The sequence below is a fragment of the Ovis aries genome, chromosome 9 (genome assembly GCF_016772045.2).
Source record: "Ovis aries strain OAR_USU_Benz2616 breed Rambouillet chromosome 9, ARS-UI_Ramb_v3.0, whole genome shotgun sequence".
Classification (NCBI taxonomy): Eukaryota; Metazoa; Chordata; class Mammalia; order Artiodactyla; family Bovidae; genus Ovis; species Ovis aries.
The window spans coordinates 15,447,551-15,462,369 of record NC_056062.1 but is presented as its reverse complement, the minus strand read 5'-3'; the positions used below and the strand labels follow the sequence as shown (position 1 = coordinate 15,462,369).

General features: G+C 56.9%; 1 protein-coding gene and 1 long non-coding RNA gene across 2 annotated transcripts in view; one reads left to right on the top strand and one right to left on the bottom strand.

Annotated features, from left to right (window-relative positions):
* Positions 1-14,819, bottom strand: part of LOC101118112 (maestro heat-like repeat family member 5) — a 57,173-nt gene that overhangs the window by 23,996 nt on the left and 18,358 nt on the right. The window contains 7 exon segments of the mRNA XM_060419957.1: positions 1,283-1,437; positions 2,340-2,489; positions 9,191-9,357; positions 9,663-9,798; positions 11,310-11,414; positions 12,849-13,020; positions 14,486-14,632. Of these exon segments, the coding sequence (XP_060275940.1) occupies positions 1,283-1,437; positions 2,340-2,489; positions 9,191-9,357; positions 9,663-9,798; positions 11,310-11,414; positions 12,849-13,020; positions 14,486-14,632 (1,032 nt within the window).
* LOC132660277 (uncharacterized) lies at positions 7,496-10,295 on the top strand. The gene is made up of 2 exons (XR_009601698.1): positions 7,496-9,052; positions 9,966-10,295. It is a non-coding gene; the product is annotated as an uncharacterized LOC132660277 (long non-coding RNA).

Here is a 14,819-nt window from a genome sequence, read left to right as displayed (position 1 = left end):
ACCAGAAATATCTGATGGCTTTCTCTGATCACAGTGCAATAACACTAGACATTGCTAATAAAAGCAAAAAATCCCTTCCATATGAAGATTAGAAATCTTCCTGGAAACAGGGTCCTGGGTGTCGGGAGCCTGTGACAGTTCTCTTCTGGCAGCTTCCGATTTTTCAGGGGTATGGACGCAAGGTCGGTGGCCAAGTGTGAGGCGGGGGCAGAGGTGCTGGGGGCCGAGGGGAGGGGAGGGGTGGGGAAATGTGGCTTCTGGGCCGCCCCGAGGGCTCCGTGGAGACGTGTGGCTGGGAATTCAGGGGGTGGCGGCACGCTCCTTTCCGCATGTGGCTGCACAGGTGCGGGCACGAAGTAGGCGGAGCCAGCTGAGTTTTGCAAGCTGGGTGTGACAAAGGGGCCAAGGGGCTTGGGGTGTGTTCAGGGGGTTACTTTGACACCAGAAGGTAGGTTCTATGCTGGCAAGGAGGGAGGTGAGGACAGGGGAGGGGCTGTGAGGAGGTGAGCAAGGCAGTGTACGTGGAGTCCCGGAGGGTAGAGGCTCACTGGTCGGGGGTGGGTACCATCCAGAGTGAGGCAGGAGGGGGTCAGGGCAGGGGACAGATGCTTGAAACCGAAGGTGGCTGAGCCGAGGCTACGACTGTGGGAGGGGGAGGCTGAGGGAGATGGGAGAGGAGGTCCAGGTGTTGAGGCATCAGGGTAAGCCAAAGATGTTGGTGTCCCCAAGATCAAGGCAGTGGGAGCGAGTGAGAGGGTGTTGGTGACCAGGAGCTACAACCTCAAGGTTCCAGGAGTGACCCAGGGCAGGTGCGTGGTGGCTGGGTAAGCAGGTGGTATAGACTGAAAACCTGGGATTCAGAACTGGGATTTTAGAGCTAAAGTACTGTTTCCAGGCTCAGGGGCCTGGGGACTGTGGTGCCACTGGGGGGCGGGGGCAGGGTGAGGGTCCCTGGAGGAGCAGGAAGCGGGGAGAGGGTTTGGTGTTGACAGGGGTCTTGCCGGGAGCACCCAGGATCCCGGGCCCCTCTCCACCAGGTGATGGGTGGTGGTGGCTGGGCAGGGTGTTTTATGGGGTCACCGAGAGAAGGGACAGTGCGTGGTGCCTCCCCAGGGGTGGCCCCAGGAGGGGCACAGTAAATGAACAGACAAGTGCTCCCGCGGGGCTCCCAGCCCTGTTCATGGGCAAGCAGGAGGGCAGGCAGGGTGCAGAGATCCTGCCCTCTGCCTGGGGGAGGATGGGCAGTGGGCACTGGGGCGGGGAGGGAAGGAGGGCTGGGCACCTGTCCAGCGGAATGGAGAAGTCCAGGAAGGCGGCCACCAGCTCGGAGGTGTGGTTCCGGGCCAGCAGGGTGATGGCCTGCAGGGCATTTTCCTTGGCTTGGGGGATGCGGATGGAGCAGAGCTGCAGGTGGATGGCCCGGCCCAGGCTGGCAACCTGTGCGGGGAGGAAGAGTATGGGGAGAGGGCTGGTCTGGGCAGGGGGCCAGGCCCCGCCCCGGGCAGCCTGAACAGGGAGGCAGGAGCTGCCCCGATGGGCGTGGAGCCCCTTCAGGTAGAGTGCTCTCCTGAGGGGGATGCACAGCCCTGCCCTGGGGGCTCTAAGAGGGAGGTCTGACGGGGGAGGCTCTTCTCTGCCCTGGACACGAGTCAGAAGGGGACCCCTGGGCTGACAGGGGGAGAGCACCATCTGCACAGCATTTGGGGTCGTCCAAGTCTGTCCAAACATTGCCCAGTCACTGAAGGTTCAGACACACCCAGGGGCTAGAGCATCTGGCCCCGGTCTTGGGGCTGGGGGGACACGGGGTGTCTGCCTTCTGTTCAGACGATGTCGTGTCCTGCCATCACTCTGGTACCTGCTGCTCTGATGTCTGGCAGGCCCCTCCCCTTGCACTTTTGGGTCTCATTACTCATTCATTCATGCTTGTCTCCAAGAGCACCCCCCTGAGGCATCAGTCATCCTCTACCTGGGAGTCCCCCCAGGGCCCTGCGTTGCTCCTCCTCCTCAGTCTGTAGTCAGATCCAGAGCTCCTGGAGGGTCTGGGCTGGGCTTTCCTCTCCCACCCCACTCCCATCCTATCGCTGCTCCATCAGCCCATGTCTGCCCCAGACCCTGCAAACACCCCCCAGGGCCCTGGGACACCTGTGTGGGCCATTCCGTCCTGCATTTACTCACCCATCAGAGGGTGGGGTCTGCGTCTCCCCCTCAGGCCCAAGCTTGGGGACGCCACCTGGGACCCGCGGCTCTAGCCCCTGGGTGCCGATGCTGGGCCTGCCCCCCTGCCCCCTGCCCCCTGCCCCATCCTGGTGGGCCCTCCACAGGGGCCCCACTGCCCTCACAGTCTCCAGCTTGGCCCCGTGCTCCTGGATGGCAGTGAGCAGCATGTCGGCGGCCGCCTGCACGCGGAAGGGGCTGGTGGAGCCCAGGCCATCGACGGCCGTCCAGATAAGGTCGGTCAGCTCTGCCATCGTGAGATGCTTCATGATCTCCTGTAGCGGTGGGAGGGAGGCGCCGTCACCGTGGTCCCTGGCGCTGGGTGCCCGCCTGATTGGCTGCACTCGTACCCCATCTCAATGCTCCAGGCTCCCCAAGTCTCTAAGCACTGCAGGTGCCTGAGCCCCACCCCTCTGGGGCCCCAGCAAGGGCACCCGTCTGGCAGTGTGCTCTCCTGCAAGTCTCTCTGAGCCAGCCACAGCCCAGGGGCAGGAAGAGAGGGTGTGATGACCAGCAGAGGGGCGGGGGCACGGCGCCCTTCCTCTCTCAGACCTCAGGGCTGTTCTGGGACACACCCGACCTGGCCAGCCTCGACCCTGCCCTTCCTCTGGCCAGTCCTCACCTCATCTGTCCCCACTCCCCTTCTCACAGAGTTTTAACCAAGAGCAACTCAACTTCAGATCTTCGAAGGATCTTCAGGGTCACCTTCACTAAGCCCCAGGCCTGGGAAGGCAGGTGAGCTGTTCTCATTCACGGCGCCTGGGAGGGCTAGGCAGGGCCAGGCTGGGTCCAGAACCCAGGGCTCCCATGCCCTAGCAGGGCTTGCTGGGGAGTCCGACTCTGCTTGCTGCCCACATTCTCCTGGGAGGGGATGTCCAGGGGGGTGGGTGTCACCTCCCACCCCAGACCCTGAGCCACTCTGGGGGGATGAGGGTACTCTTGGGGAATGCAAGGTTGGGGGTGGGATCCCTGCTCCACAGCCTCAGACCACAGTCTCCAAGAGGGAGACTGCCCAGGTGGAACCTTCTGGAAAGACTTAGAGCAGTGCTGCTCAATATGGTAGCCACCAGCCATACCAAGCTGTTTAAATTTAATTACGAAAAATTCAGGGAATCCCTGGTGATCCAGTGGTTACGACTCTGCACGCTCCCCGCCTAGGGTGTAGGATTGGGAACTAATCCTACGTAGCTCAAGCTACATGGTGAGCCCATAAAAGAAAATGAAGCAAAATTTAAAATCCAGTTCGTCAGCTGCACCAGCCACTTTTTTTTTTTTTTTTTTTTTTACTTTGTCTGTACTTGCTTGGCTTGAGGGATCTTAGTTCCCTGACCGGGGACTGAGCCTGGGCCCAGCAGAGAAAGCGCTGCGCTCTGACCTCTGGACCGCCAGGGAACTCCCTACACTGCTACATTTCAAGAGCTCAGTCATCACACAGGGACAGTGGCCACCTGTATAGTGCAGATACAGACACTTCATCCTTCCAGAAAGTTCCATGGGAAAGCTCTGACTCTGAGCAACTGGAAACCAAAGGAAGACAGAATGCTGGTGGTGGAGTCATACTTGGGAAGGCTGACTGGACATTAATGCTTGCGGAGATGGTCGGATGGTAAACTGTTCCTGGGCATGTCAGGGTATTTGTTGAGATGTCTGAAAGTCTGTTAGGATGTTTGCATGTACATTAGATATAAAAATATATGAATGTTAGAATACTTATTATTAACAGACTCTTACTGTTCTAAAATTTTGGTAAAGTGTTGGTGAGAATGTTAGTTTACCAGTTATTGATTAGAAGGTGAGGATAATTTTAATGGCATATTTGTTCAGTTCAGTTCAGTCTCTCAGTCATCTCTGACTCTTTGTGACCCCATGGACTGCAGCATGCCAGGCTTCCCTGTCCATCACCAACTCCCAGAGCTTGCTCAAATTCATGTCCATTGAGTCGGTGATGCCATCCAAACATCTCATTCTCTGTCGTTCCCTTCTCCTCCTGCCCTCAATCTTTCCCTCCTGCCCTCAATCTTTCCCAGCAGCAGGATCTTTTCTAGTGAGTCGATTCTTCGCATCACGTGGCCAAAGTCTTGGAGCTTCAGCATCAGTCCTTCCAATGAATATTCAGGACTGATTTCCTTTAGGATTGATTGGTTTGATCTCCTTGCTGTTCCAGGGACTCTCAAAGTCTTCTCCAACACCACAGTTCAAAAGCATTAACTGTTTAGCCCTCAGCTTTCTTTAGGGACTTCCCTGGTGGCTCAGATGGTAAAGTATCTGCCTACAATGCAGGAGACCCGGGTTCGATCCCTGGGTCAGGAAGATCCTCTGGAGAAGGAAATGGCAACCCACTCCAGTACTCTTGCCTGGAAAATCCCATGGACGGAGGAGCATGGTACATGGGGTCGCAAAGAGTCGGACACGACTGAGCGACTTCACTTTCACTTTCAGCTTTCTTTATGGTCCAACTCTCATGTGCATACACGACCACTGGAAAAACCATAGCTTTGACTATACGGACCTTTGTCAGTAAAGTAATGTCTCTGCTTTTAATACGCTGTCTAGGTTGGTCACAGCTTTTCTTCCAAGGAGCAAGCATCTTTTAATTTCATGGCTGCAGTCACCATCTGCAGTGATTTTGGAGCCCAAGAAAATGAAGTCTGTCACTATTTCCATTGTTTCCCCATCTATTTGCCATGAAGCAATGGGACCGGATGCCATGATCTTCATTTTCTGAATGTTGAGCTTTAAGCCAGCTTTTCCACTCTCCTCTTTCACTTTCATCAAGAGGCTCTTTAGTTCCTCTTCACTTTCTGCCATAAGGGAGGTGTCATCTGCATATCATTATTGATACTTCTTCCTGAAATCTTGATTCCAGCTTATGCTTCATCCAGTCCGGCATTTCACATGATGTACTCTGCATATAAGTTAATTAAGTAAGAAAGGTGACAATATACAGCCTTGACATACTCCTTTCCCAATTTGGAACCAGTCTGTTGTTCCATGTCCGGTTCTAACTGTTGCTTCTTAACCTGCATACAGGCATATTTGTAGCTAAAAGTAACTTTTTGTGTTAGAATATTAGACTACTATATAAATCTGGTTAGATCATTTGTTTTAAGATTGCATTTAAAATTGTTTGCTAAAATGGTAAATTTTAGTTAAAGTTCTAGTATTAGAATGTTTTTGAAGAAATTCAATCTGGAATGATAGTTAGACTCTCAGAATCCCAGAATACTACAATCTTAGGTTTGCTAAGTACTTGTGAATATCTTATTTTAGCCCAGGGCATGAAAAAATGTGAGCTGGAGGTGGCACTGATGATGGTTCTGTGGTTATGGTGGTGGTGTTAGTCATGGTGGTGGTGCTGTTAGTGATGGTGGTGATGGTGGTGGTGGTGGTGGTGCTGTTAGTGATGGTGGTGGTGGTGGTGGTGGTGTTAGTGATGGTGATGGTGATGGTGGTGGTGTTAGTGATGGTGGTGATGGTGGTGATGGTGGTGGTGGTGGTGGTGCTGTTAGTGATGGTGGTGGTGGTGGTGATGGTGATGGTGATGATGGTGGTGGTGGTGCTGTTAGTGATGGTGATGGCGGTGCTGTTAGTGATGGTGATGGTGATGGTGATGATGGTGGTGGTGGTGGTGGTGATGGTGATGGTGATGATGGTGGTGGTGGTGCTGTTAGTGATGGTGATGGTGGTGCTGTTAGTGATGGTGGTGGTGGTGGTGATGGTGATGGTGATGATGGTGATGGTGATGGTGGTGATGGTGGTGGTGGTGGTGGTGGTGGTGATGGTGGTGATCATGGTGGTGGTGATGGTGGTGGTGCTGTTAGTGATGGTGGTGGTGGTGGTGCTGTTAGTGATGGTGGTGGTGGTGGTGATGGTGGTGCTGTTAGTGATGGTGGTGACGGTGGTGCTGTTAGTGATGGTGGTGGTGGTGGTGATGGTGATGGTGGTGCTGTTAGTGATGGTGGTGGTGGTGGTGATGGTGGTGGTGGTGGTGGTGGTGGTGGTGCTGTTAGTGATGGTGGTGGTGGTGGTGATGGTGATGATGGTGGTGGTGGTGCTGTTAGTGATGGTGGTGGTGATGGTGATGGTGGTGCTGTTAGTGATGGTGGTGGTGGTGGTGCTGTTAGTGATGGTGGTGGTGATGGTGATGGTGGTGCTGTTAGTGATGGTGGTGGTGGTGGTGGTGGTGATGGTGATGGTGGTGGTGGTGATGGTGATGGTGGTGCTGTTAGTGATGGTGGTGGTGGTGGTGATGGTGATGGTGGTGGTGGTGGTGGTGGTGGTGGTGGTGCTGTTAGTGATGGTGGTGGTGGTGGTGGTGATGGTGATGGTGGTGATGGTGATGGTGGTGCTGTTAGTGATGGTGGTGGTGGTGGTGGTGATGGTGATGGTGGTGGTGCTGTTAGTGATGGTGGTGGTGATGGTGATGGTGGTGCTGTTAGTGATGGTGATGGTGGTGATGGTGGTGGTGGTGGTGGTGGTGTTAGTGATGGTGGTGATCGTGGTGGTGGTGATGGTGGTGGTGGTGCTGTTAGTGATGGTGGTGGTGGTGGTGGTGGTGGTGGTGGTGGTGGTGGTGGTGGTGGTGGTGGTGGTGATGGTGATGGTGGTGCTGTTAGTGATGGTGGTGGTGATGGTGGTGCTGTTAGTGATGGTGGTGGTGGTGGTGGTGATGGTGATGGTGGTGGTGCTGTTAGTGATGGTGGTGGTGGTGATGGTGGTGGTGGTGATGGTGATGGTGGTGCTGTTAGTGATGGTGGTGGTGGTGGTGTTAGTGATGGTGGTGATGGTGATGGTGGTGGTGCTGTTAGTGATGGTGGTGGTGGTGGTGGTGGTGGTGATGGTGGTGATGATGGTGGTGGTGCTGTTAGTGATGGTGGTGGTGATGGTGATGGTGGTGCTGTTAGTGATGGTGATGGTGGTGATGGTGGTGGTGGTGCTGTTAGTGATGGTGGTGGTGCTGTTAGTGATGGTGATGGTGGTGATGGTGGTGGTGGTGGTGGTGTTAGTGATGGTGGTGGTGATGGTGATGGTGGTGCTGTTAGTGATGGTGGTGGTGGTGGTGGTGGTGTTAGTGACGGTGGTGATGGTGGTGGTGGTGATGGTAGTGATGGTGGTGATGGTGGTGGTGATGATGGTGGTGGTGCTGTTAGTGATGGTGGTGATGGTGATGGTGGTGATGGTGGTGGTGGTGGTGGTGGTGGTGTTAGTGATGGTGGTGATCGTGGTGGTGGTGATGGTGGTGGTGCTGTTAGTGATGGTGATGGTGGTGGTGCTGTTAGTGATGGTGATGGTGCTGTTAGTGATGGTGGTGGTGGTGCTGGTGCTGTTGATGGGGATGGTGGTGGTGGTAGTGACGGTAGTGACAGGAATGCTGTCGGAGGTGGAGATGGCTCATGGTAGTGATGAAGTTATAGTGTTTACAAGACCACATGGGGAATGCAGGACAGACTTGGGACAAGAACCCAGGTCTGTTCTCCACCCCAAACCTTCTCAGAACCATCATGCCTTGATCAGCAGACCCTCCCATCCTCTCCCCTTTTGGTGCTCTGTCCATCACTGCTTCCTGTTCAAGGAGAAGCTGAGCCGAGTGCCCCATCCCTGTGTGCTGGGGACCGTGCAGAGTGGGGCACACTGCTCTTTTCAGGTCCTGGACTCTACATGCCTAGTCACTCCGTCCACCTGAGAGCCCCAGTGCTCCAGGACCCCTTAACTCCTGGATGCCTCTGAGCTGGCCCTGGGAACCCTCCCTCCAGCCCTGTCTCCTCCTCCCCTAGTCCAGGTCCTCAGGTGTAAACAGAAGCCCTGCCTGGTTTCCCCATCCTGGCCCTGGACAATGATGGCTCTAGGGCTTTAGGTTTTTCCCTACTGAACTTTTCCGGATTGGCCTCAGTGGGCTGACAGCCACTGCAGCTGCAGAGAGCACAGTTCTGGAGTCAGACAGGGCTGGATTCAAAGCTCACTGGGCACCTACTAGCCAGGTACTGCCACTTCATCATTTGGTTCAGCCTGACTCCACTGAATGGGTGTTTACTGAAGCCTGGTTCTACCACCAGAGCCTGTGCTGGGCCCAGGTGGGACTCCACTTCTGGCCTGGAGGTCTAATGGGGAGACCGACAGACACACCCCGTACAGGGGTCTTCATTAGTCATGGGTTCAACAGCAAGAGGGGCCGCCATAGGGGAGACATCATGAACTGACCACTCCAAACATAAGGCTCTAGGAAACTCGGCTGGTCCAGCCAATGCCAGCATCCAGCCCACACCTGGGGTCCCAGCCTCGCTCATCTTCAGAAAAGGCAAGGTTCACACAGATACGGACGGTCCCAGAGACTCGGGATCTCACTGAGATGACGAAAGGGAGCTGGGGAGCTGCTGGACACCCCAGGCCACTGACTAAGGAGGGCCTGGCTGCAGGAGGTCAGATGACATCAGAAGAGGGGAGACATGCTATGCCTTCAAAGGAGGAGGGTTTGGCTCTCAGAGGATGGGGAGAAACCTCTGGAAAGTGAGGAAGTCGAGGCTGTATCTGCAGAGGGTCACCGAGAAGGACACTGTTTGGTGCCTCAGAGGATGCCCACCTCGGGAGCTAGCCAGCCAGCGCCGTCTATTAGGAATTCCTGGCGGCTGGAACTTCGTTGGCATCACTCTGCCCATTTCACGAGGAAGACTGAGACTCAGACAGAAGGAGCTTGTTCAAGATTGCACAGCCGTGAGAGACAGAGCTGAGACTCAAGCCTGCGCTGCTGACTCCAGCGTCTATCTCCAGCCCCTCCTCCCCCAACTCCTCCTTCCCAGGAGACATGGTCCTCCAAAGCTCTAGTTAATCACCAGAGATGCAGGTGAGATCCCGGCCTCAGTTTTAATACTCACACCCTGGCCCCAGGGGGAGCTCCGGCAGAGGGGTAGTGGTAGGGGTCGGAGCAGAGCATGGCCACATCCCCCCACCCAGATCTGCCCAGGATTCTAAAGGCTTTGACCTTGATGACTTGGGAGCTGCTGGGCTGGTGGTCCTTCAAGAGTGCCACCTCCCGGGGGCTGGGCGGAGCAGCCTCCTGGTCCCCGCCGCTCCAGAGCAGGGCTCCTTCCTTGCTGGCCTGGGGAGGCTCCTGGGGGGCCGGCGCGTGCTCCTGTGAAGCTTCTCCTCCTGGTCAGGGGTGGGATGGGGCAGGGGTGAGGGTGGGCAAAGGCAGGCTTGGGGTCTAGGGCGGGACCTGCAGTGGGTGGAGTGGGGTCATCTGAAGTCAGGGTCATGCCTGGGTCCAAGTTTAGGGTGGGGAGTCAGTGGGTCTGCAGGGCAGGACAAAGCCATGACTGTGCTGACGGCTGAGGTTAGAGGCTGGGTCTGGGGGAGGTCTGGGGGGAGTTGCGCTCAGGAGTGCTGGCATGGGTTGGGCTGAGGCTGTGGCTGTGGTGGGAGCGGGTCCTCTGTGGGGACCCTCAGAGGCTCACCTCTCTGGTGCATGAGGAGCTTGTAGAGATGGTCCACCCCTTCCAGGCTGGAGCACTGGGTAGTCTTGTCTGGGTCCTGGCACAGAATCCCCAGCATGCCCACCAGCTGCCCAATTCGTTTGAAGTCCTCTTTGGGCTGTAGTAAGAGTGCAGAGAACCACTTATGCTATCCTAGCAGCCACACACTCACCCCAGCATGGCTGGCGTCAGAAAGGATCCCCTCAAACTCTATGCAGGACTGGGATTCAGGTCTGGACAAAACATTTCTGTTCAGTTGCTCAGTTGTGTCCAACTCTTTTGCAGCCCCATGGACTGGAGTCCACCAGGCTCTTCTGTCCCTGGGATTTCCCAGGCAAGAATACAGAAGTGAGTTGCCATTTCCTTCTCCAGGGACAGAGGATCAAACCTGTGGGATCAAACCCAAGGATCAAACCTGTGTCTCCTACATTGGCAGGCGGATTCTTTACCACTGAGCCACTGGGGAAGCTCCCCAGACAAAATGTTAGGGGATGCCAAAAAAAGCTCAGGACACAAGAGAAAACTATCTTAATGCAATATTTATCAAAATCAAAATGAATGCTAAAAAATCTGTCATGAAAAAGTTTCAAAATTTTAAATAAAGACAGGATCTGAGCCTGCATGTCCATGACCTTGCCTCACTCACCTCACCCTAATCCCAGCCCTGGTTCCAATAAAGCTTTATTCACAACAACAGGTGGCCAGCCCAAGGGCCGCCGTTTGCTGATTTGATTGTTTAAAACATCCTACTAAAATATTTATCTTGATTGCAGAATGTTTTGGCGCCTCCACAAGTGTGCCCTAGGCAAGTGCCTGACTTGCCTCTCCCAGACCCAGTCTTATGTTGCAGAAGTTGATTTTGAGTAAACGGAAGACCCTTTGAACCCCTGCAGAGGGGTCCTCCTCACCAAAGGAGTGCTGGAGGGGTCTGAACATTGGAAGCTTGCCTTTGGCAGAATGTGGCTGTTTCCCAGCCGCCCGCCTGACTGTCCACCTTCATCAGAAAGGCACGCCCATTGGGCACCAGGCCGAGGAAGTAATTTCCTCATCTCCCTGTGAGTCTCCCTGAGGAATCGATGCTGATTTTGGCTGATAAATGCAGAACCACTCACTCCCTGAACGCGTGCTGATGTTCACTCAACCCAAGGGCCTTAGTGACAGATGGTGGTTAAGCTGTGATCCGTGAAACGATGGAGATGGTGTTGGACGAGGGCAGAGGGACAGTGGCTGCTCTGCACAGAGCTGCCTGCCCTAGTCTGGGGCAGGGCGGCATTCTCACAGTCTCCATCTGACGCCCACGGTGTCCCTCCCAGGAGAACTCCTTTCCTCCCATTTCCCTGAGGGACAGGCTCAGGGTGGACAGCCTGCCTGAGGCTTCAAGCTGCGTTGGCAAAAGCCCAGTGTCCTGGGTCAGGCTTCAGGGAGCCTGGGTTCAGCCTTCAGCTGGGGCCCCCCAACCCCTAACCCCGGCTGTTTCCTTGTGTGTGAGGAGGACGAGGGCCTGGCCAGGCCACAGGGGACTCGGGGATCCTTCCTGTCCTGGGGGTAGGGACCCCATGCGCCTTGGCAGGCTTGGGGAGAAGGGCGGCTTGGTGGGTGTGGGCCTGGGGCCAGAGAGACGGTACTCACGTCCAGGTAGAGGTTGTGGCTCAGGAATTTGAGGAGGGCCATGCAGCTGTGGACAGCCCGCTGCCGCTCGTGGGCCTTCTCCGACTCCAGCCAGACATACAGGTGCTGTAAGTGGTGGGGGCAAGGAGGGGAATGCCCGCTTGGGACCCCAGCTCCCTACAGGCCCCGCCCCCAGCACAGACCACACCCTAAGCCACACCCACTCAAGGCCAGGCCACACCCTCGGCTCAGGCCCCTCCCAGTCCCACCCCCTCGCGTCTACCACTCCCCCTATCCAGGCTTCCTCCTCTCTTTTCACTGCCTCGGCCTCTCCCAGGTGAAAGTGAAAGTGAAGTCGCTCAGTCGTGCCGACTCTTTGCGACCTCATGGACAGTAGCCTGCACCAAGCTCCTCCGTCCATGGGATTTTCAAGGCAAGAGTACTGGAGTGGGTTGCCATTTCCTTCTCCAGGGAATCTTCCCAACCCAGGGATCGAACCCAGGTCTCTCGCATTGTAGACAGACAATTTACCGTCTGAACCACCAAGCAAGAGAAGGTGTTAATTCTTTCTCTTGTAGCTGACACGCCCCTCCTGCTGAAAGTCTTTTGAGGCGCCAAGTTCTTAACCTGTTTCTCTGCAATGTGTATTTTCCAGAACAATGCTTTTCTGTGCACACCATAAAGGCACAGAGTTACAAAGAAATACAAATGCATACTGAGACAGGTTGAACACCTCTTAAGCTGCATTTGAGCCTCTTTGTTACGGGGATGGATGATCTGATGCTGCGTGAGGATGAAGTGCTGGGAGATTCTGTGACTCAGTTGTGTCCTGTGACAACGTTTTCTCCTGGCAGGGCTCACACACTCCACCCCGACTTCCATCTGTGCACCCCAGATAGGCAGTCCCTGCTGCAGCGGCTCCCCTCAGCTCCACTGGGCCCCCAGCCTGAGATGGCCTGGCCCCTGCTGACCTAACCGCACTCTGACCCACTGCCCCCACCTCTGCGCCCACCCCAGGCTCCAGCCATGCAGAACCTCCCTCCATTCTGGCCCAGTATGCTTTCCGGGGTTGCTCAGCTTTGCTCCTGTGTGCCGTCTGCCCCGTGGCCCTCTCCGCCCCTCCTCTGCAGAGGCCTGCTGGCCCTGACCTCCACCCTCCCAGCAGAGGCAGCCTCCCCTGTCTGGGCCTCCCCTGACTCTGTTGGCTTCTTTCCCTCCCATCAGGGAAGGACTCTGTTGGGCAGTGGCAGAGTGGGGGTGATAGGCTTGGGAGACGCCCTCAAAGCTGGGAACCTGCTGCAGGGGCAGTTCTCTCAGTGGGAAGGAGGGTAGGTCCCTCTGGGGCAGGGCCACGGCCTCTTCCCTCACCGACTCGCTTTGCTGTGGCCTACCTGGCCCACTTGCCACCAGGCTGTGCTCACTGCACCTGCCCGCCCCACTTGTCCTAAACTGCAGTGATCCCCAGAGATGGACAGCCCTCGTCTAGACCAGTCCCATGCCTGGCTCAGGCCCTGCGTCCTCTGCCCCCTGTCCCCTCCCCGCACTGCCCCGTGCCCTCACCGACAGCAGGAAGTGCAGCTCCTCGGCTGTGGGGTTCTGCATGATGAAGGTCTGCAGCATCTGCTCCAGGGCCCCCACGGTCTCCTTGTAGAGTGTCTGTGCGGGGCGGGGAGCAGGTCAGGGGGCAGCTGAGCCCCAGGGCCAGAGGGACAGTTGAGGCCTCCTGGGGGGCCTATGTGCATCAGCCTCCCATTGCCTGCTTCCTGCACACTCCCCAGGATGGGCTGCACACTAGCGAGCTCACATCATGCCCAGGAAGGGGCCCCTAGGACCCCCAATGGGCAGCCGTGGAGCATGGGTGGTCTGGGGCCTGCCCCAGGGCAAAGGACTCTCGGTGGCTGAGAAGATTCACGAGCGTGTAACCCACTCAAGACCTGGCTCGGAAGGCTCTCGTGTCTACTTGAATGCTTTGCCTTTGCCCTCTTGAAATTCTCAAAAACGGTTTAAACAAAGGCCCCTTGTTTTCCTTTTGCATTGGTCCTGCAAACACAGGAGACCCTCAATCTTGGCTGCTTGGCGAGTCAGGCTTGCCCAGGGAGGGAAGGGCCACAGGGAGTATCCGCTGGAGGAGAGCCCTGGGGCGCGGGCCGTCAGCTCCCTGGGGGCCACTTCAGCTCGCTGAGCCTACCTTTGTCACCTGAGAGCTGTGCTGGAGCCAGACCCCTGTCAGGTTGGACGTGGACACAGGGTGAGAACGAACAGGAAGCACCAGCCCCGCGCCTGGCTCCGGGCTGCACTCCCTCAGGGTCCGGCCGTGGGGTCATCACGTGGTAACCCAGGCACCCTGGACTCCCACAGGGTTGGAGTCTAGGCAGACGTCCCCCTTCTGGAGAGCCGCTGCAGTGGTGTCACCCTGGGTCTAGGAGGCCCCTCACTGTCACTCACACCCAAGCTGCCTGTCTGCTGGCTGCATCCTGGACTCCGCCTGGTGAGCTGGCCTGAAGAGCCCGGTCCAGGGCAAGGGGTGGAGATTAGCCCTGCCTCTCCCTCCCGACACCTCCACTTCTCTGAGCTAGTTCCCTGCTCTCTGGTCGCTGCTGGGAAGCTGAGCTAACACAGATGCTGGGTGGGCCTGGCGCCCGGCGGGTGCTCAGCACGGGCTGCCTGCCCTTTGCAGTGGGCGGGACGCCTGGCGGGGGCGGGGCCGCGTGAGGCTGCACGCGCCCCCCGGTGGCGGCTGCCCGCAATGGCCGGCATCTCCCCGCAGTGCGGCTTCCCTTGCACAGAACTTGAGAGGGTGGGCGGCCGGCCAGGGGCGTGGAGCTCACATCAGAGCTCCTTCTTGCAGCCACTAGCGCGGGTAGGACCAGACCAGCTGCAGTAGCGGCGTGGGTGACACTGAGCTGCACGCTCTCAGTGCCGGCAAGAGGCAGGGAGGCCACCCATTCTATGTACAGAGCGCTGCTTTGCCCCTCACGTGGGACACCCAGGGTTTCCTTTCAGCCTCAGTACTAAGGACCACTAGCTCTTGGATCATCATCCCCTTTTTACAGGTGGGCTCAGAACAGTTAAAAAAAACCCCAGCCCTGGCCTACGGTGGGAGGCGGGTGCCTCAGCCTCCCCCTCCTAACCCTAGGGCAGTATGCAGGACTGGACATTCTTCCCCGGGGGCCCCCCTCCAGAAGGGGTGGAGGTGCCAGGCTTGCACCTGTATGTTGGGCGGCTCCAGAAAGAGGCAGGTGTGTTTCTCCAGGACCTCCAGCAGCGGCAGGGACATCACGCTGCGGAGGCTGATGGACAGAAGCCGAGATTTCTTCTCCAAGTCCAGCGGTGGCCTCAGCTTACTGTGGGGACAAGGCGGGGAGGGCGGGGGCCTCCATAAGGCCTGCGCTGGCTCAGGTCCCTAGCCCTGCCCAGGAGGGCCTTGACGCCTGATGTCTCCCACCTCGTTGTCCTGAGGGGTGCCAAGCCTGAGCTGTGAGGCTGATGGTGAATGCTGAGCAAAGCACTGTGTGGGGCTGGGGAGCCTAC